This window comes from Stegostoma tigrinum, chromosome 6, assembly GCF_030684315.1.
Source record: "Stegostoma tigrinum isolate sSteTig4 chromosome 6, sSteTig4.hap1, whole genome shotgun sequence".
Classification (NCBI taxonomy): Eukaryota; Metazoa; Chordata; class Chondrichthyes; order Orectolobiformes; family Stegostomatidae; genus Stegostoma; species Stegostoma tigrinum.
The window spans coordinates 82,105,286-82,127,701 of record NC_081359.1 but is presented as its reverse complement, the minus strand read 5'-3'; the positions used below and the strand labels follow the sequence as shown (position 1 = coordinate 82,127,701).

At 40.9% G+C, this 22,416-nt stretch overlaps 1 protein-coding gene across 3 annotated transcripts in view; it reads right to left on the bottom strand.

The window, feature by feature from the left end:
• Nucleotides 1-22,416, bottom strand: part of LOC125453351 (sister chromatid cohesion protein PDS5 homolog B) — a 228,211-nt gene that overhangs the window by 63,098 nt on the left and 142,697 nt on the right. For all 3 annotated transcript variants that reach the window (XM_048532792.1, XM_048532793.2, XM_059646710.1), the window contains exons 19-22: nt 17,546-17,706; nt 16,471-16,594; nt 10,842-11,000; nt 10,120-10,188 (exon numbers count right to left, since the gene is read on the bottom strand). In XM_048532792.1, the coding sequence (XP_048388749.1) occupies nt 10,120-10,188; nt 10,842-11,000; nt 16,471-16,594; nt 17,546-17,706 (513 nt within the window). The remainder of the gene's footprint in view (nt 1-10,119; nt 10,189-10,841; nt 11,001-16,470; nt 16,595-17,545; nt 17,707-22,416) is intronic.

Below are 22,416 nucleotides of genomic sequence, written 5' to 3'. Positions count from 1 at the left end.
ACAGTGGGATTTTGACCAAATGAGTTAATGGGCTGAAAAATGGCAGATGGACTTCAATCTGGATAAATACAAGGTGTTGCATTTTAGTGCAACAAACGAGGGGTGGGGCTTATACAATTAATGGTGGGGCCTTGAGAAGTGTTGTAGAACAGAGGAGCCTAGGGGTGCAGATACATAATTCTTTGAAGATTGCACCACACATCGACAGGGTGGCTAAAAGGCATTTGACGTGCTTACCCTCATTGCTCAGTCCTTTGAATACAGGATTTGGAAAGTCATGTTGAGGTTGTACATGACATTGGTGAGGCCTCTTCTGGAATACTGTGTCCTGTTCTGGTCAGCCAGTTATAGAAGGATATTAAATCAGCTGGACAGGGTTCAGAAGAGATTTACTGAGACGTTGTTGGGTAAGGAAGGGTTGAATTACAAAGAAGGGCTGGGTAGGCTGCGACTTATTTTAACTAGCGCATTGGAGGTTGAGAGGTGACCTGAAACTAATTTATAAAATAGAGAGGTATAGATAGTGTCAATAGTAGTTGCTTTTTTCCCCTCTTTTGGGAAATTTCAAGACAAGGGGACACATTCTCAAGGGGAGAGGAGAGGGATTTAAAAAGAAAACATGAGGATTTTTTTTAAAAACAACAGGATGGCTCATGTTGTGGAATGAGCTTCTTGAGGAAGTGGAGGATGCTGGAGCAGTTACTAGGTTTAAAAAAAAATTCAGGTAAGTACATGAATAGGAAAAGCCAGGAACAAGCAGGGGGAATTAGTTTAGCATGGAATTATGTTCGGCACGGATTAGTTGGACCAAAAGGGTTTGTTTCTGTGCTGTATGACTCAGACTCAAATAAATTTGTCAAATGGTATTTCCCTCCACAAAATCATGTTGACTCTGCCTGATTATGCTGCCAGACATTTTCTAAGAGCCCACGACAACCACCTTAATAATAGATTTCTGCATTTTCCTCTCATGATAGATATTAAAAATAAACCAGCTTTTGTTTCCAACTTTCTGCCTTTACACCCCCAGCCTTGATCGGAGAAGTCACATATTCTGATGACAGTGTTCCAGAATTTAGAGAGTTTTGCAAAATTAACATTAAGTCATCTATGATTTCAACAGTCACTCTCAAGACCCCTGAATTCCAGGCTGATGTCAATCAGGAACTGGCAGCTGATCAGCTTTTAGTTATCACCTTTTTCCTGGAGATTACCACTGTTAAGTTCCTCCTATCCATTTACCTCCATAGTCATAACTATTCCTACGAAGTTACTTCACAGTGAAGACGAATGCCAAAATCTTCAATTTCTCAAATTTACCATTATTCACGCTACAACATTCACTTGAAGACAAACATGCAGTTTACAGACTCACTTCCTTTTTGAATACCTGGAGAAAAACTCTCCCCATCTGGAAATATTTCTAGCTAGCTTTTCCTCACACCTGAATTTCTCCCTCCTTACTTAACACTTTTCTTCCATTCTCAATATTCTATCCAATATTCTGACCAGTCACTCATCTTTGCAGAATTATGAGCTTTCAAAATTTATTTTTCATTTGATATCATCTTCAACTTCTTCGGCTTGAGTCATTGGGCAGCCATCCCTTAGAAGTCTTTTCCACTGGAACTTAAGTAATTTAAAATATCGCCTTAAGCATTTGTTAATACATCTCTATTCACCTAGATCACAACCAAACTATTCAGTACACTGTAAATATCTCTGTTTGTATGGCCTCATAACAGACTTATTTAAGTTTAAAACACTAGTTTCTGATCCACTGTGTTCTCCATCAGACAAAATGTGATATGCTGTCATGTTATGATCGCTGCTACTAAAGGGAACCTTCAGTGAGAGGCCAATAGTTAAGACTGTCTCATTGTACACTGCTAGATCAGATACAGCCTGATCACTGCTTGGCTGTAGAACATGCTATACTAAGAAATTATTTCACAAATACTGAGCATAAATCGATCTCTCATACTGTCCCCATCCATGTGGTTCATTCAGTTTTTATGCAAATTTCAAAAACATACACATTAAAATGTTGTATCTTTATTACAAATACACTTTATTAAAAACCATGTTATCATACATACCCAGTGCTACTGAGTGGTACATGTTAGGGAACCCATGTGTGATTCATTTCTATGCAAAACAACTTGCATCATGCTCTCCAAAATCAAAGTCATCTCTCGAATGGACCAATGTCATGCTTAATCACAGTTACTCCTCCAACTTGTCCTAGTTTCCCACCTTCCTTGGGATCACACATGTTCATACGTCAGACTTTGTAATCTTGCATCCAACTTTCTACAATGGCTACTAGGTCACACATATCGCTATTTGCACTGTCAATTTATCTGCTTTGTACACCACACAAATTCAGATCTTATTACCAATGTCATATCTAGCATTAAGGGCTGGTACACATAGGTTTGAGTGTTCTGTCTCTTCCTACCATGCACCGATTATTATTTCCCTTATAGCTATCTTTATCATCTCTTGTTTATTCAGTTTACAATATCTTTCCAAAAATCGATCTCTTGCTCCCAGTATTTAGTTTGAAGCTCTCTCTGTTGCCCCAGTTACACAATCATTAGTCCAGCTCAAAAAAGTCTATTGGTACAGATCCCATTTTCCTCAATACTGGTGCCAGTATCTCATGAACTGACTCCCATTTCTCCCAAACATATCTTTGAGCCAAACTTTTAACTTCTGACTTGATTTAATCTATCTCAATTTACTCATGGCTTCATTAGCAATCCTGAGTGTATTACCTCTGAAATTCTGTTATGTTAAGTTAGCCCCAGATGCTTGTGTTCCTTCAGTCAAATCTATTGGTAGTCCTTTGTTTTGGTACCAACACGGACCACAACCACTGGATCCTTTTCTTCCCACTGCAGGGCTCCTCTCTAGCCCAGAATCATTACCCAAAACTTTGACAGCAGGCAGATAACGCAACCACTTCAACTCTTGTTCTTAGTTGCAGAGAATTCTGTTGATAGAATATAGTGGTAGCAGGTGACAGTATAGTCAAACTAATTCTCTGTTCTTGAGTGGCCTCTGTACACAGATCCATCATCAAGTTTGCTTAACCATTGTGCAGCAACCACCTTCATCCAGACAGGTTGACAAAAGCTACCAGACAAGTGCAAAGGCTGAGGCTTCCTCCATTTCACCTGCTGGGTCCATGTATTTGCCTCACCTGCACCAACCTGTACCTGACAATTAACCAAATCATAAGACCTTATCCCAAGAGGGCGCACCAACTCTTACAAGGAAAAAGTAGCCAGATAACTCTGATCCAATCCTGACAGGTCAGTGAGTGCAATCTGGCCTCCAGCTCAAACACTCAGATGAAGCTCAAGCCAGATGCACTTAATGCAAAATGTATTTGCTTTAGATCAGACATGTAACAAGGTGGACCCACTGTCTGTAGTTACAACACACCTTTATTGTATTTCAAAACAAATATAAAAGTGCTAAACCTTTGAAATCCAGTAGACTGTCACCTCTGTGCCGTTTCTCACTCCAAAGTTGCTTTTCTTCCTACACTGTTTCAACTTGCCAGTTTCATCCGTCTTCACACTTTCAGACACCACATTTTTGTTAGCTCTAGGTGCCCAAATTCCTCCATTATAAATGACTTTTTCCGTATCTATGGCAGCACTGATTAAATTCTCTTAACCCAAACACCGCTTCCAGAAAGCACTCAAAATTCTTCGCAAAGTGTTCCACACATGAACGACTGTATAAAAACAAGGCATGACAGGCATTTTTTTTTAAAAACTGTCCTCTCCCCTTAAAAATATGCCATCCAGTCTTGAACTACCCCACCCTAGGGTAAAGATTTTTGCTCTTTACCTTAACTATGCCCTTTACAATTTTATAAATTTCTATGAAGGTCACTCCTCAACCTCCTACACTCCACTGAAACAAGTTCCAGCCTATCCAGCCTCTCCTCATAACTCAAACCTTGGTAAAGCTTTTCTGAGCCCTCTCCAATTTTGAGTCACAGTCAGATACACAGCATGGAAACAAAACCTTCAGTCCAACTTGCCCATGCCACCAGTTTTCACAATTTAAAATAGGTTCATCTGCCTGCATTTAGTTCATATTCTTCCACACTTACCCCATCCGTGAATATGTCTAAATGTTTCCAAAAAATTGTACTCACTTCCGCCACTACCTCTGGCAGCCCATTCCAGACACTCACTACCATCTGTGTGAAAAGAAATTGCCCTTCTGGAGTCTTTTTTTTATCTCTACCCTCTCAACTTAAAACCTATGCCCTCTAGTTTAAGACTCCCTAACAATGGGGAAAACCTGCTAGCTATCTACCTTATCTATTCCCAAAGTAATTAGGTGCTGTGGGTCTGGAGCCACATAGTAACTTTACCAAGATTGTAAGGATGGCAGGATTATTTTTCAGAAGGCTATTAGTAAACTAGATAATGTTTTATAGCAAAGGACAATGGTTTCTAAATTTAAAATTGAGATTCATCAATTGATTTCAATTTCATCACCTACGTTCCCTAGGGATTCAAGAACCTCATCAGATATTAGCTTGGGCCTCTGGATCAGTGATGCAGTTACAATGGGTCATTTTTTAAATCACATTGTTCTTGCAAAAGAGAAGGCAAGGTATCATTAATTCTCTAGCATTCTAACTGGGTGATATAGTTGCCAAGGCTGAATAGCAAAAGGCGGTTATAAGGCTGGGTTCAGTGGCTGGTGTATGAGGTTTAAAGGAAATGGCTCAATATTGCCTACAATTCCTGAGTGCGTGGTTGTGTTGCTGGGTGAGTGATAGGAATACAGTGCATTATGCTGCAGGAGGGTTTTGGGATACAATGAGTTAGCAATTTGGTGTGAAAATTTATTTACTGGCCTTGTTCACCCACAAGAATCTGTCAGATTTCTTGTGATGCTGCTGTTTGATCCTTAGGTTTGGATTTGGAAATTGACTTCTGTAGCAAATTGCTCCTACTCCCTTCCGAGGTTATTTTTCAAATGATCCTGGCTCCCGTGTGGCCCCATGATATCTCTTGCCCCGCCCAATTCCATCACTAGGAAAGGGCAGGACAGATGAGGAATAGTCAGCATGGCTTTGTGCCTAGGAAATTGTGGCTCACAAATAGGATTGAGATTTTTGAAGAAGTGAGCAAGACGACAGAAAGGAAAATGCAGTAGATGTTGTCTCTATGGACTTCAGCAAAACATGTGACAAAGTACCACATGGAGAGCTGTTTAGTAACATTAGATCATATGGGATCCAGGGAGGGCTAGCCATTTGGATATAAAAACTTGTCTTGGCAGCAGGAGATGGACTGTGGTGGTAGAGAGTTGTCTTTTGAGACTTGAGGCCTGGTGACCAGCAGTGTGCTGCAAGGTTCAGTGCTGGGTCTGCTATTGTTATCATTTATATAAACAATTTGGATAAGAATACAGGAGGCATGCTTAGTAAATTGCGAATGACAACAAAACTGTCAAAACAGTAGGTAGTGATGAAGGTCACCCAAGATTACAAAGGTATCTTGGTCAACAGAGCCAGAGGGCCAAGGAATGACAAATGGAGTTTAATGCAGATAAGTGAGGTGTTGCAGTTCAGAGACACAAACCAGGGCAGGTCTTCCACATCTAACAGTAGGGCCTTGAGGAGAGTTGCTGAACAGAGAGACCTAAGGGAAAGTAGCGTTAAAAGGTCAAGGAGGCATTTGGTACGCATGCCTTCTTTGGTCAGAGCACTGAGTAGAGAAGTTGGAATGTCATGTTGCAGTTGAACAAGAGATTGGTAAAGCCACATTTGGAGTACTATACACAGTTCTAGTCACCCTGCTATAGGAAGAATGTAATTAAACTGAAAAGCATGTAAAAACGATTCGAGGATGTTATAGAGAGTGGACAGTTTGAGTTTTAAGGAGAGGTTGGATAGATTGGGACTTTTTCCCTCATGGCCTTCCGATAACAGGGTGCCCAGAAATGCGCACAGTCCTCCACAAGAGATATCATGAATGTCCTGTACAACATTAACAAAATGTCCTAGCTCCTATATTCAAAAAGGCCTGAGCAATGAAGACAAGTGTGCTAAATGCTTTCTTAAAATACCCTGTCTACTTGTGATGTAAATTTCTAAGAATTATGTACCTGAGCCCCTAGTGGTATCTGTTCTACAAACACTACGCAGAGAAATGCCATTAATTGTACAAGTCTAGCTTTTTTTTAAAAAAAAAAGGAAAAGGCAATATCCCACATTTATCCAAATTAGAAACCGCATCAGCCAATCCTCAGCCCATTGACCCAACTGATCAAAATCTCTGATTACAGAACAGAGACCAATGCTTTATAACAGCAATCAACTACATCCAGATGCCATTTTTAAAAAAAGTGAGCCAAATTAGCTGAAAACTAATTTCTGTGAAGTCAGGGCCTGCCGGACAAGTGATGAAATATTGCTCAGTATTTCTTGTCAAAGATGGTTCAAGGCTTCAGTCTTGTCTATTCTGCGCACATGATTCCCCGTGTGAATACCCCAGCTGCAATTTTAAATGGGGTGACACTGGGAAACTGGCACATAAAAAGGTTGGAGTAATGAAATTTAGAGCTCTAATTTTAAGATTTTTGCCTACTTGCTCATGACCACTCCTCCCCCCTTTTTTTAACCAATTAAAACTTGAATACTCTTGTAAACTGCGCCCCCCCCCTTGCATTCACTATAGCCAAAAACTGACAGAAGTAAACAAGAGACAGTAGGAACTGCTCATGCTGGAGAATCTGATAGCAAGGTCTAGAACTGAATGAACACAGCAGGCCAAGCAGCAGAGGAGCGGCAAAGCTGACGTTTCAGGTCTGGACCCTTCTTCAGGAATGGGGGAGGGGTAGGGGATTCTGAAATAGAGAGAGAGAGAGAGAGAGACAGAGGGAGGCAGATGGAAGGTGGGGAAAAAAAGAAGTCGACAGGAAGAGGAGACAGACAGGTCAAGGAGGCAGGGATGGAGCTCGTTTGGCATCCTTAGAAGAGACTTTGTGGGATTAAAATTGATTCAGGAGTAGTAGGAACTGCCAATGCTGCAGAATCTGAGATAACAAATTGGCATCCTTCGTTACATTTCCCGCAAGGAACCCTGCAGCCCAATGGTATCAATATGGAATTGACGAGCTTCAAAATCTCCCCACCCCCGACCTCATCCCAAAACCAGCCCAGCTCTCCCCTGCCTCCTTGACCTGCCCATCTTTGCTCCCTCTTGTCCAGTCCTCTCACCTCAAACCCCCACCCCTACCTCTTACCTCCCAGCCTCCTTGACCTGACAGTCTTCCCTTGACTGACCAAGTGATTCAGTTAGAATCTATTTGCAATAGATAGCAATTCCTGTTAAGTACAAAACCCTGATCAACACCAACAGTCTGGCTCTAAAAGGCAGATAAAATGAGGAAATCCTGCATATTTTTTAAAAAGCTTTAACTTGTGACAATTCCAGCAGCAGCAGAACATAAACTCTACCATACTACGCCAGTGAGGCATAACACAAATGCTTCTGTAAAATACCCAAAACAAACCCTTGGTACAGTACTCACATCAGAGTCCATGTCAGTAAAAACCTCAATACGTTACTTGATATCTTCTCATGGAGTTATTCATGCACCCAACTTAAACATGGTCACCTTCACACAAATTCTTAAGGGCTTTATCCCAACATCTCTGGTCTAGGAATTCCACTAACTCATTACAATAAACAGGATTCAGAGGGCAGCTGAGAGTCATCACAGCAGAATTCTTAGAGATATCACTACAGTCATCACGACTGTACAGCAGGTCAGAGAGAACCTGGGGTCATGGAGTGGTTGAACCTAAAACACTTCATTGGTGTTTCTCCTCTTCTCCACCCTCCCCCCACCCGCTCAACCCTCTGACCAAAGAAAAGGGCTCGGTGAGAAGGATGACTGGCAAGGTAAAAGGTGTACAAGGCAGCAGCCATTAAGGAAGTGGGCCAGTGTTAGGAGTGGATAGTGGCATGCTCCTCTTGCAGGATGTGGGTGAGCAGGGAGGAGATTTCTAGCATCTCTGGTGCCTGAGAGAAGTGCACCCAGCTGCAGCTCCTGACAGATCACGTTTGGGAATCGGAGCTGGAAAGCATGCAAAGAGGATGTTGCCAGGTAGTAGGTCTTAGTTATATAGAAAAGTTGGCCAGGATAGGACTTTATTCCTTCGAATAAAGGAGAATGAGGTGTGTAAAATCATGAGGATGTAGATAGGATGAATGCACATCATCTTTTTCACAGGGATGGGGAACTGAAAACTAAAGGGCATAGGTTTAAGGTGAGAAGAGATAGATTTAAGAAGGACCTGAGGGGTAACTTCTTCATCCAGACAGTGGTGCGTATATGGAATGGGCCGCCAGAGAGAGTGGTCGAGACAGGTACAATAGCAACATTTTAAAAATCTTTGGGTAGATATGTGGATGGGAAGGGGAAATCTAGTAATTGGAACTAGCCAAGTAGGCACCATGGTCAGCATGGACCATTTTGGGCCAATGGATCTGTATTCCGTGCTGTATTTCTCTGACTCTATGAACACAAGAACAATCCCTTGAGCCTATTCCACTACTCAATGAGATTGATTGATTGGCAGTCCAACTCCATAGACCTTCTATTAGCCTACATCCCTCAATACTTTTGTTTAATAAAAAGCTCGGACTTTTAAAAAAAAAACTTATCTAGCATCTACTGTTGATTTGTGGAAGAGGGCTCCAACCCCTACCACCTTCTGTGTGCACAAGTGCTTCCAAACATTTCTCCTGAACAGCATGGCCCTAACTGGCAGACAATGCCCCCAGTTCTAGAATCTCCAAACAGTGCAAATTGTTTATCTTTATCTACCCTGTTGTTTCCTGTTAATACTTTGCAGAGTTCAAACAGATCACCCCTTAGCCTTCCAAATTCTACAGAAAACAGACCTAATCTGAAAACACCTCCTCAGAACTTAACCACAGAAGCCTCGGAATCATTCATGTAAACCTATGTTGTACTACTTCCTGGACCAAGATATTCTCCTCAAGGTGCGGTGGCCAGATAGTAAAACAATGGCCTTCCCATAACAGGAACATTGGTTTATCTAAGCAACTTCAAAAAGGGTTTCACAGGACTCTCTCAAACCACTGTTAAGAGTGAAAAGGAACCAATTAATTTCTACAACCTACAGGTGTTACCCCTCAAGGTCCACCAAAAACAAACAAGTTGCAGGCATCTCCAGCAGTCCCATTATTAATCTTGCTGGGTCACAAAACATCCAAGGTACAGTTTTCTCTCTCTTCTCTCCATCTTCGGTCTGCCTCCCCCCCTCTCCCTATTTATTCCAGAACCCTCACCCCATTCCCCCTCTCTGATGAAGGGTCTAGGCCCGAAACGTCAGCTTTTGTGCTCCTGAGATGCTGCTGGGCCTGCTGTGTTCATCCAGCCTCCACACTTTGTTACCAAGGTACACTGAACTTGATTAATGGTACACAATACTTCCCAGAACATGCTTTAACAAAAATCAGAAGATAAAGAAACCTTTAATAATCAAAATTCAAACAAACATTCAGAAAACCCACAACTCTCAATAGCTCGAAATTTAAGAATTCAAGCTTGCAATAAATGATCTTAAAATAATATAAATCTCAGTTTATATGGTAGGTATATTCCTGAAATTGTTGAACACAATATCAAAACCACAAAGCTGTAAAAGGTGCTTAAAATGAAATATAAAAAGGTGCCATTCCTGAAGTTTATATTGGATCTCTCAGGAATAGTGCAGCAGGTCAAGGGCAGAAATGTCAGCATGACAAGATGGAGAACTGAAGTGACAGGTTATCAGAAGCTCAAGGTCATGGTTACAGACAAAGCTAAAGACAAAATGACAACCAGTCTGCACTCTGACCCCACTTTGTTTTGGAGATCACATTGTGAACAGTGAATATAATAGGCTAGATTGAAAGAAGCACACATATGTTAATGCTTTACCTGGGTGGCTAAAAATAATTTTCTTTTTATCTACCTTATCAGACTCCTTATAGCACTTTAAAAACCTTAATGGTGAAGGCAGAAGAAAATGGCAGCATTTTACTGAACAGCGCTTACTTTTGTCAGTGTCTCAGGACAGACTTCATCATCTGATACCCAAAGCTTTGTCGTCTTCTTCACTGGAAACTAATAACAGAACGGTAAGATCAGTCTTCGAACAATAACTAATAACAATTCTTTAAATTCAGAAATAGCTACTGACCAATCAGAACATCAGTGATCTGAACTTGGGAGGTATTTAAAGATTTCTACAAACAGGAGCCTTAAAACTTTTTTACCTTCCCAGTTAACTAACAGCTCCAGACAAATGTTTAATAGGCTCATGAAAATAGCACATCATAAACACCACCACAGTGCACTATACAAGTATGCTGTGCTGCAACAGCCTTCCAGAAACAAATATACTGTTAAAAAGGAGGGATTCCCCTTGGCGTGTTCTTTCAAGATCACAGTTGCTTAACATATGTTACGAAAGGAAGTGCTCCACACAGTGTTCAACTGGACATGTCAAAAATGGTTTAGCTCCAACATTATCACAACCACTATCAATGCTAGCAATAAATTTGGGTACTACTTGAAAATACAGTAATGAATAATCATACAGATCATGATCATTTAAATGTCTCCTACTGTTTCAATTTTTGGCAAGACATTAGCTAACATCTGTGATGAAATTTGTAACATCTTTTGGTAGACAGGTAAAGACAACACAAATGGAAAATCCCAATTCATAAGCAAACTGCTATTTCAATTTTTTTCAATAATAAATATGTACTTACTCGGTCATTCATTAACAAATCTTTCACAACAAAACCAGCCACCAGGGATTTCAGAGGTGCAGAAAATTGTTCCGGGGCCAGCATAGCTATATGTCCAATTGAAATCAAAGGAGTGATGAGTTGCTCTGGGTTGCTGGGATCCAAACTTTTGTGCAAAGGCTGAAAAAGTAAGCAGTCCAATTACAAGTCTTTTGCTGAGAAAGCTGCAGAGATGATTTGATATTCTGGCATGCTAGTGGATTAGTGTTACTGCCAGGAAGTGCTCCCACAGAAAACTGGGCAAAGCCTACAATTTTTATTAAATGGGTGAATAATTATGTTAAGTGATGCATTTGCTGGGAGCATCACTCAACATAAGTAGGGAAATGAAAACATTATGATTATTACTACGTTAATTGTACAAATTTTTAAAAACAAATTAATAGCATATCAGCATGGTTCTTTCATTGAAATCCTGATTTTTGTTGTTTTTTTTAAATTGTTAAATGCAATGTTAAAAACAAAGGATTCAAAAATATTCATCTTCAGCAATTTTAGGCCTTTGGTTAGTCACTAAACTAAACTCCAACTAAGACAGTACCTGAAATTAAGACATTCATAAATAATGATCATCTTCCACAATTAACTAAACTCACACTCATTCTTTTAATTACTCAGAAATGGTGCTTAAAGTATCTTAAAAGTCCTTCTGACAATCAGTTCTTATACTTACACAGTCTATGCGACTGGGGCCCAGGTTTATTGAATTACAACATCCCTGACCAAATAACTCTTCGAACAGAAGCAACATGAGCCCTCTATGGTTGTCATTTTTTAATTACAGGGAAAACCATCAATCCAAGATGCTAAACCTCTCAATGATAGTAACTAGCCAGAAATTGCAAAATTCAAACTCAGGACACCAAACAATTGGATAGCAGTGAAAATGCAAATTCATTGGCAATTCCATGATTAAATCACGGTGCCAGTCTCAACCGCGCTGCTTAAACCAGGTAGAACAGCCAGTGTGGGTTATAGAATCAGAAACAAACTAATGGCATGCAACAAAAACTTCAGACTTCTAAATGTTTAACTAGAGGAAACAGGGGATTCCGATCAAAAGTTGCTTCATTTGTGCTTATGGTAAAAAAAATCTAAAAAAAGGAGCTAGAGGTGTCAAGACAGAACACACATGCACTGAATTTTGCTAACATAGCCATAAGTAAAACTAAGCAAGGGTGGTCCCATTGCAGGATGACAACAACTGATATTTATCTTGGCTTTTCGCGCTTTCCTACCAAATTGACAGCATATACGCTCACAGTTCTTCTGTCTTGCTTTGCCTTTTGATCCAGACACAAAATTCAGTTTATCACCATTACCAGTGATCACTCATGGGATGAACACAGTGCTGTGTGACACCATGCTATATCAATGTCACACCTAAAGCACATGCCAACAATGCATGCACCAACAATGTATGCGCCTCAATCCGCTTCAAATGGTCTGACTCAAAGTCTCAATCAAGAAATCCTCAGTCATCAAAAGAGACAGTTGTCAGTCAGCAGGTTTGAATCAGTCAAGGGCAAGGCTCAATCTCTGCTCAGGGGCTTGGACACAGTGGGCCAGCCACTTTGGATGGTCAGGGCTCCATATCACAGCAGTCAATGAGTCATGCTCTGTCCTGCAGAACCTATACAGTGCAAGGATTAAAGAGCAAGCTAGGCACGAGTTGCACAGAGATCAGCGAGGCCCAGTCACTAGTCGGTGGATAGTGTCCTGCCAAGTTATTTTGGGGGTGGGCTTATTTGGTATACCTTCTGTGATAAAGCTGTGGAAATCAATCTCGCAACAGGAGGGAACATTTGGGATGTAGCAGCGATAATAATACTGAAGAAGGGCAACTCAATTTAAAAAAAAGAGTGTGGCAGACACTAGTACATTAGAGGAACTCCAATGGAGGTTAGCGCGACATGATGCTTAGCACTGTTAAATTGTAGGGCTGGGGCTCAGGGGCTAACTTTGGAGAAGATGATGTAAATTAAAAAAGGTCGGAGTTGTAACATGTGGAAATTCAGAACTCTTGACAAATTGACTGTAAGTGTCAGAAGACAGAACAAACAAACATCCTTATTTATTGGTGGCAAGGGGACATGTGTTATGGAGGTCTCTTATCAGACTCACTGTAAAGTGCAACTTGCGCCACTGCCTTCCATCCTCACTTGGGTCAAAAATGCACAAAGGAAATGGAAAAAATGGTTGCAACCACACCCAACATTGGTGGAATAAGTGCTTTTGTCTGTTAAAACAAAATGGACGCTACTGGTGAGCAATATGAGGCCCTTCAGGGGAAACAGCATTAGTCAGACATCTAAACAGAATTGTTACACCCTACACAAGATGTGTGCAGTGCCCAATTATGTGGGATAAAAATTTTGGCCACAAGCAATCCTGGTCAGGTCACTGGTCATGGATGACTGCTTTTACTTCAGAGATGACTGTGATTAAATCACAGGCAGACAGACAATCTTAAACTATCACCTGCAGGCTACAATTCACAACAACAATCCAATATCTCAGGACTCTGCTACCTGCTGAACAGGAAGGCCATCCTATCCTACTGGCTGTTAAGGAGACAGCTCAGCTAAATTTATTGTGGCTTCTAATAACTCAACGTGGCTCTCCTATATACTAAAAGGATTTTTTTAAAGTCATGTACTTTTTTTGTTTACACACTACAGTCACTGACATAGACAACTGATATTCAAGTCACCATTAAGAGTTTGCAGTTCTGCCTCAAAATTAAAAGCAATATCATCCATTACAGAACAATTTTCCTTTCATGCTACTGCACTGGGTTGATCCACACCTGACCTTTGACTACACGATGAATTTGAGCAAGGCTGATTTGACACCAAGCATTCTTAGCAGATTGTACAGGCTAACTGTTTAGATTGATTAAAAAATAAATTTAATGACCAAATGTCAAAGACTAGGCTTTGATTAATAGAAAAATCACTTAAAATTAAAGAATGGCCTGACAGTATCCCAAAGCACAATTTGTCCAAAACCATTAAAAATTGGTCAAGTGTGTGCTTCCTAGATATAGCTGGTCTTGGCAGTAAGAAACGTGAAATATATATTCCTTACTCTTTCCATACATCATAACTATTTAACAAAAATTAAAAAAATTTAAAAATCCTGCTTTGGCTCAGAGATGACATTTCAGATTAAGCCTTTGTGTTCACTGAATTGCCAGGAGAATGAATCCCAAGGGAAACGATGCACAAATCTTCACATCAGCAACCGAGGGATAAAGAACTGTCTACTTGTGTTCAGGGTACAGGTGGAGCAGCTAAGACAGAGTCCAGCAAAAATTTGGTTATCTACTCATATGAAATCTACATTCAACTCCAACACAACTACAACAACATAAATGGTCTGTTTGCCTTCATAGCGAGAGGTTGAGAGCCGCGATGTCTTTCTGAAATTATACAGGCCCTTGCTGAGACCACATCTTAAATACTGAGAAGTTTTGGTCTCCTTATTCAGGAAGCATGTTCCCCGGTGCAGGGGAAGTGGCACGAAGGTTTCTCAGACCGATTCCTGGGATGGTGCGACTGAAGTTGTTGAATCAGTCAGGATTATATTCACAGAAGTTTAGAAGAATGAGGAGAACCTCAAGTCTAAAATTCTAACAAGAGTAGACAGGACAGGTGCAAAGAGGATGTTCCTGATGAATGGGGAGTCCAGAAACAGGGTATCAGTCTAAGGATGTAGGGTAAACCATTCAGAACTGAGATACGAAGCAGATTTTTCACCCAGACAGACAGTGGTGAGCTTGTGGAATTCATTACCACAGAAAGCATTCGAGTCCAAAACACTGATTTCAAGGAGGAGTTGGAATGAGTGCTTTGGGCTAAAGGGATCAAAAGATAATTGGCAGGGAAGGGAAAGGAAGTGATTGGGCTTCCTTGATAAACAACAAATGATGAAACAGGCCAGAAGGAAAGAATAACATTCTCCTGTTTTCATCTTCTCAATTTCTATGACCACCAACTGCTGTGAACACAGAGAACTTCAAGATTCAGGAACAGAATTTCAAAAATGTACTTTCTTTCTCAGTGTTTAACAAAACGTCATTCTAGAGACTTGCCATGGAAATTAAATGTATACGTGGAAAGAGAAATATGCACTTTCAGACAAAGAAATTCAAATGAATAATTATAAAATTGTAATATAAATCTCAACACCACATGAAAATATTTTAGTTGCGCCAAATTATTCACTCTGATCTCATTACATTTACAATCGTAGGAAAAGCAAACTGCTTTTTTTGCATGGGGGTGAAGTGGGATGGGGAGGGGGAAAAAAAAAGTCATCCATGATCTTACTCCAATCGTGAGAATACGTTCAGATGAACACATTAGGGTTCAAATGAAGTTTAGCCCCAGGCATACAGAAAGACACAACGGTTTCCACCTGGCCAATAAAAGGCGGCATGAGGAAGCCAGGAGACATGAAAGGTATGTTCCACTTTTATTTTTAAAAAATTATAGGTCTCCTCACACGGTCACAAGGAGCAGGAGTTCAATCACTCTTGCCCAAGATTCTTTCCCCACATCTTTGCCTTCCTTCTACTTTAGGCAAGTGCCAGGGAGTTTTTCCTTTTGATCAATGGCATTCACTTCCTGTTTCTAAAATCTAATTTCCATAAAGCAGGCAGTTTGTGTTCCTTACAAGTGACTTTACACTCAACAGGCCTACTAGGATTTACCATTTACACTGTGGTAGAACCAGACTCCCAGAGTTGTACAGCATGGAAATATAGTCATCAAATGGTCAGGTGAATATCAAATACCTGGCTGCTCCTTGAGTGTCATGATGGGCAGCGTGTAGTGGCCCAACTTATCCATACCAACCAGATATCCGAAATAAATCTAGTCCCATTTGTCTGCATTTGGCTCATATCCCGCTAAATCCTCCCTATTCACATATCTATCCAAAATGACTTTTAAATGTTGGAACTGCACCAGCCTCCACTACTTCCTCTGGCAGCTCATTCCATATATGCACCACCCTTTGTGTATTTAAAAGGGTCCTTATAAATCTTGCCCCTCTCACCTTAAACCTATGCCCTCCAGTTTTGGACTCCCCCACCCCAATGAAAAGGCCTTGCATTTCTTAGGCTATCCGTGCCCATAATATCATAAGCCTCTATATAAAGGTCACCTCTGATGCTCCAGGGAAAATTGCCTCTCCCTATAGCTCATGCCTCCCAAATCCTGGTAACGTCCTCCTGATTCTTCTCCAAACCCTTTCAAGTTTCATAACATCGTTCCTTTATGTGGAATTTTGCGTATCATATTTCAAGATCACTACGTAAATTTAACACACACACACACACACACACACACAGTCATCTGAAAGTACAAATACTCAGATTAGAAACAAAAGCCTGCCCATTTATTCTCAACTAAATGCAAGTTGCAACTCTGAGCATTAAAGTGCATTTTTTATAAAATGTATGAACAGATTGGTAAGATTTTATCTTGTTTAAGAAAACATGAAACATTATCAACTAAATAAGAAAATACAATTCTTGCCTAAATATGTAACAAATATGATACCAAAATAGTGCATATCTTACCTCAAATATCTGTGCAAACTGTGTCTCTTTGCTGGAGAATATTGCATGAATGCAGTGAATTGCATGCTTGGCTTGTCGAGCAGTGCCTTTCTTGGCCTTATGTTGCAATACTGGCAGCAAAGCACTAGGCAGGATAAAAATAACATTAATTAAGATTTATTTTTCATGAAAACAGGGTTGAAGAAATTGATTTTGCAGAGAAAATTGTTAATGTCAATGCCAAAACACTCTGGTACAGACTTAAGATTGTTGCACGAGCCCCAACATGGAATAGCACCCTCTGCTGTCAAGAGATTATTTCTTACAATTTCACTGGCACACAAGACAAGACAATAGATACATGCTAATTAAAGTTACAGGAAAAAGTTATTGATTGTTCAGACACCAAACAAGTAGCACTCAGTGAACCCGTGACAGAGCCTGTTGACCTTGCAACTTATTTTCTTGAATCTAAAGCATTACATTTTTGATGCTTGCTTGCAATATTTTTGCATCACGTCATTGCATTGGTGCAGCAGAGGCAGTACAATAGAAATGAAAAACAGAACATTCCTAACTGTAGATTCTAAATTATAAAAACATGCATAATACTTTACCCCCAGTGATAGATTAACTGCTAAATAACGATATTTGCAATGTTTTTGAAGATTCAAATACAATAAATATGCCAAATTTGATATTCCTGAAGCATAGTCCCTGTAGCAGGTTTCAGAATGAGTGGGCTAAGAGCCTAGGTGCCTTTTCATTTGACAAGCAGCTTTTAATATAGATTACTTCCAACACTTTCTATTTGCCTTTACAGTCAGTGCCTTCATGCATAAAAAATTAACCCACACATAGCATGTTACAACTTGAAAGAGGGTTAACCTGAAATTCAAGAAAACTGGTATTTAAATTTTTTGAAATATAATCTAAAAAGGACATGGCTATGAACAATAAACATTTTGTAAATACATGCAAGGAAAAAATTGATGCTCTATAGCACAGACCTCCTTTATCATGCCTTTTCTAAGGATTTTATTATCTTTATGTTTTGTTTTGCGATTCAACATGTAATGACAGTGATGAAACATACGATCTGATGTGAGGAAAGTCCTCTTCAATTTTCTGTCCAGTATTTCGGAAGATCTGTAAAGCAGCTTCTGCCACCTTTTCATCTTCCATTTTCAAGCATTGGAGGAGGGATTCAAATGTTTCCGCAGAGTGAAAAGAGATTGAATGTGTAAAAGATAATACCTAGAGTGGAAAAAAAATTTCAAAGTCTGAGAAGCCCTAAAAGGAATTTTTAGAACTGTTTCTATTAAAAATTTAGATTTCTTTCCCTCTCATGAGGGAAATCTACACAGCTAGCAAGACATTTGTAGTTCATCTATTATGGCAACCTCTTAGTTGTTCTTCACTAAAAATAAATGCAACCTTCATTTATTAATTTTCCATACATACAGAAACATTTAATCTGCTTTTACGTAGCAGAACTTGCACTAATAGCCCTGCCGCTAGATAACACTTCTCAGTTAAGTTGTAACAAACAAAATGACTACATGGAATGATAAAAATCAGCTAATTTCCAATTTGTTATCCAGATTTTGAAACTATTGCTGTTGCTTAGAAAGCCATATTCAGTGTTCAATTTTACAAAACAAAAAAGCGAAATAAAAAAAGTGTACAAAACCACCTATAAAGAAATCGTTAACACTTTAAAAATTGCACCAGTGAACAATGGAGTTCCTTGCAACCAGACAGGAAACAGACTTCAACATGATCTTCAGAAGGACTTCAACTCTTACGAAAACAGTTCTCATCGCTGAATATTGACATTTTCAGAAGATATTAATACTAATTCAAAAGAAATTCTAACACCTTTACTCCACCACATCAACAGCAGAATTGTGAAATGTTTGTACTTGTTATAAAAGCTTTATTTAAATTATTGTCAATATTCAGATAAGTGCAATGTTGGACTACATCACAAAATGTGATGTTCAGTTTACTTCTACGCCCTTTAAGTGCCAATGTTCTTATGAGTATTTCTATTGATTTCCTGAAACACATGAAACCTTCATTTAGGCCTTTGGTTTTTCAATTCTTGAAGCAAAATAACCTTTTCCTCTGGCTAAAGTACTCAAGTTTCCTTTTACCTTACATTTTCCAAGTCAAGAGGTACATAAGGCACACAAAGCACATTTGTTTCTCACCACTTATTTCACCTGGAACAAGGAACAGCAAGCCTGAAACCAAAAACTAAAATCGCTTAAGGGACACTGCTTCACACCTGGTACAGCTAACAAGGAGTCTCTCCTGCATTAGTGTCAAAGGCATCTTGGAAGAATTTGCAATTTGAAAGTCAACCTGCACGACCACACGATAGACAAACAAACAAAGAGGAATTACAGGGAGGTAGTCACTCCTCAAGTACAGGAAAAAGGCAGATGGGTTACGGTCAGGGGACGGAAAGGGAACCGGCAGGCAGTACAGGGATCCCCGGTGGCCATTCCCCTCAACAATAAGTATACCGTTTTGGATACTGTTGGTGGGGGGGGGGGGGGGGGGACGACTTACCAGGGGAAACCAGTGGGGCACAGGTCTCTGGCACAGAGTCTGACCCTGCTGCTCAGAAGGGAAGGGGGAAGAGGAGCAGAGCATTAGTCATTGGGGACTCCATAGTTAGTGGGACAGATAGGAGGTTCTGTGGGGAAGAGAGAGACTCACGGTTGGTGTGTTGACTCCCAGGTGCCAGGGTGTGTGATGTCTCTGATCATGTTTTTGGGATCATTAAGGGGGAGGGGGAGCAGCCCCAAGTCGTGGTCCACATAGGCACCAATGACATAAGTAGGAAGAGAAATGGGGATTTAAGGCAGAAATTCAGGGAACTAGGATGGAAGCTGAGAGCTAGGACGAACAGAGTTGTTGTCTCTGGTTTGTTGCCCGTGCCACGTGCTAGTGAGGTGAGGAATAGGGAGAGAAAGGAGTTGAACACGTGGCTACAGGGATGGTGCAGGAGGGAGGGTTTTGGATTCTTGGATAATTGGGGCTCTTGCTTGTAGAGGTCCCACCTACCCCAGAAAGATGGTCTTCACCTGAACCAGAGGGGTACCAATATCCTGGGGGGGGAAATGTGCTAAAGCTATTCGGGTGGGTTTAAACTAATTCAGAGGGGGATGGGCACGAAAATTGTAGTTCGGCTACAGAAAAGGTTGAGAGTAGGGTGGACCGAAATAAAGTTTCAGGGAAGCAAGATGGCACTGGCAAGCAAGAAGTTGGTTTGAAGTGTATCTACTTCAATGCCAGGAGCGCCTGGAAAAAGGTGGGTGAACTCGTAGCATGGGTTAGTACCTGGGACTTCGATGTTGTGGCCATTTCGGAGACATGGCTAGAGCAGGGACAGGAATGATTGTTGCAGGTTCCGGGATTTCGATGTTTCAGCAAGAACAGAGAAGATGGTAAAAGGGGCGGAGGTGTGGCATTGTTGGTCAAGGACAGTATTACAGATGCAGAAAGGATGATTGGGGACTCGTCAACTGAGGTAGTATGGGCTGAGGTTAGAAACAGGAAAGGAGGTCACCCTGTTGGGAGTTTTCGATAGGCCTCTGAATAATTCCAGATATGTAGAGGAAAGGATAGCAAAGATGATTCACGATAGGAGTGAGAGAGACAGGGTAGTTGTCATGGGGGACTTCAACTTTCCAAACATTGACTGAGAACACTATAGTTCGAGTACTATAGACGGGTCAGTATTTGTCCAGTGTGCGCAGGAGGGCTTCCTGACACAGTATGTAGACAGGCCAACAAGGGGCGAAGCCACATTAGATTTGATACTGGGTAATGAGCCTTGCCAGGTGTTAGATTTGGAAGCAGGTGAACACTTTGGTGATAGCGATCACAATTCTGTTATGTTTACTTTAGTGATGGAAAGGGATAGGTGTATACCACTGGGCAAGGGTTATAGCTGGGGGAAAGGCAATTACGATGAGATTAGGCAAGAGTTAGGGAGCATAGGATGGGCAAGGAAACTACAGGGGATGGGCACAGTAGAAATGTGGAGCTTATTCAAGGAAAAGCTCCTGTGTGTCCTAGATAAGTATGTACCTGTCAGGCAGGGAGGAAGCTGTAGAGTGCGGGAGCCGTGGTTTACGAAGGAGGTGGAATCTCTGGTCAAGAGGAAGAAGGCGGCTTATGTTAGGATGAGATGCGAAGGCTCCGTTAGGGCACTTGAGGGCTACGAGATAGCCAGAAAAGACCTAAAAAGAGAGAGCTCAGAAGAGCCAGGAGGAGACATGAGAAGTTGTTGGCGGATAGGATCAGGGTAAACCCCAAGGCTTTCTATAGGTATTTAAGGAATAAAAGAATGACGAAAGTAAGATTAGACCCAATCAAGGATAGTAGTGGTAGGTTGTGTGTGGAGTCAGATGAGATAGGAGAAGCGCTAAATGAATATTTTTCAACAGTATTCACTCTAGAAAATGACAATGTTGTTGAGGAGAATACAGAGTTACAGGCTACTAGACTAGGTGGGATTGAGGTTCCAAAGGAAGAGGTATTAGAAATCCTTCAGAGGGTGAAAATAGATAAGTCCCCTGGGCCGGATGGGATTTATCCTCGGATCCTCTGGGAAACCAGGGAGGAGATTAGCGAGCCTTTGGCATTGATCTTTAACTCTTCATTGTCTACAGGAATAGTGCCAGATGACTGGAGAATAGCAAATGTGGTTCCCCTGTTCAAGAAGGGGAGTAGAGACAACCCTGCTAATTATAGACCAGTGAGCCTTACCTCAGTTGTTGGTAAAGTGTTGGAAAAGGTTAAGGGATAGGATTTATAATCATCTAGAAAATAATAAATTGATTAGGGATAGTCAGCACGGTTTTGTGAAGGGAAGGTCGTGCCTCACAAACCTTGAGTTCTTTGAGAAGGTGATCAAACAGGTAGATGAGAGTAAACTGGTTGATGTGGTGCATATGGATTTCAGCAAGGCATTCGATAAGGTTCCCCACAATAGGCTATTGTACAAAATGCGGAGGAATGGGATTGTGGGAGATATTGCAGTTTGGATCAGAAATTGGCTCGCTGAAAGTCAACAGACGGTGGTAGTTGATGGGAAATGTTCATCCTGGAGACCAGTTACTAGTGGTGTACCGCAAGGGTCAGCGTTGGGTCCACTGCTGTTTGTCATTTTCATAAATGACCTGGATGAGGGCGTAGAAGGATGGGTTAGTAAATTTGCAGACAACACTAAGGTCGATGGAGTTGTGGATAGTGACGAAGGATGCTGTAGCTTGCAGAGAAACATAGATAAGCTGCAGAGCTGGGCTGAGATGTGGCAAATGGAGTTTAACGAGGACAAGTGTGAGGTGATGCACTTTGGTAGGAGTGACCAGAAGGCAAAGTACAGGGCTAATGGTAGGATTCTTAGTAGTGTAGATGAGCAGAGAGATCTCGGTGTCCATGTACACAGATCCTTGAAATTTGCCACCCAGGTTGACAGGGCTGTTAAGAAGGCATACAGTGTTTTAGCTTTTATTAATAGAGGGATTGAGTTCCGGAACCAAGAGGTTATGGTGAAGCTGTACAAAAAAACTCTGGTGCGGCCGCACTTGGAGTATTGCGTACAGTTCTAGTCACCGCATTATAAGAAGGATGTGGACGCTTTGGAAAGGGTGCAGAGGAGATTTACTAGGATGTTGCCTGGTATGGAGGGAACGTCTTACGAGGAAAGGCTGAGGGACTTGAGGCTGTTTTCATTAGAGAGAAGAAGGTTGAGAGGTGACTTAATTGAGACATATAAAATAATCAGAGGGTTAGATAGGGTGGATAGGGAGATCCTTTTTCCCAGGATGGTGACAGCGAGCACGATGGGGCACAGCTTTAAATTGAGGGGTGGAAGATATAGGACAGATGTCAGAGGTAGTTTCTTTACTCAGAGTAGTAAGGGAATGGAATGCTTTGCCTGCA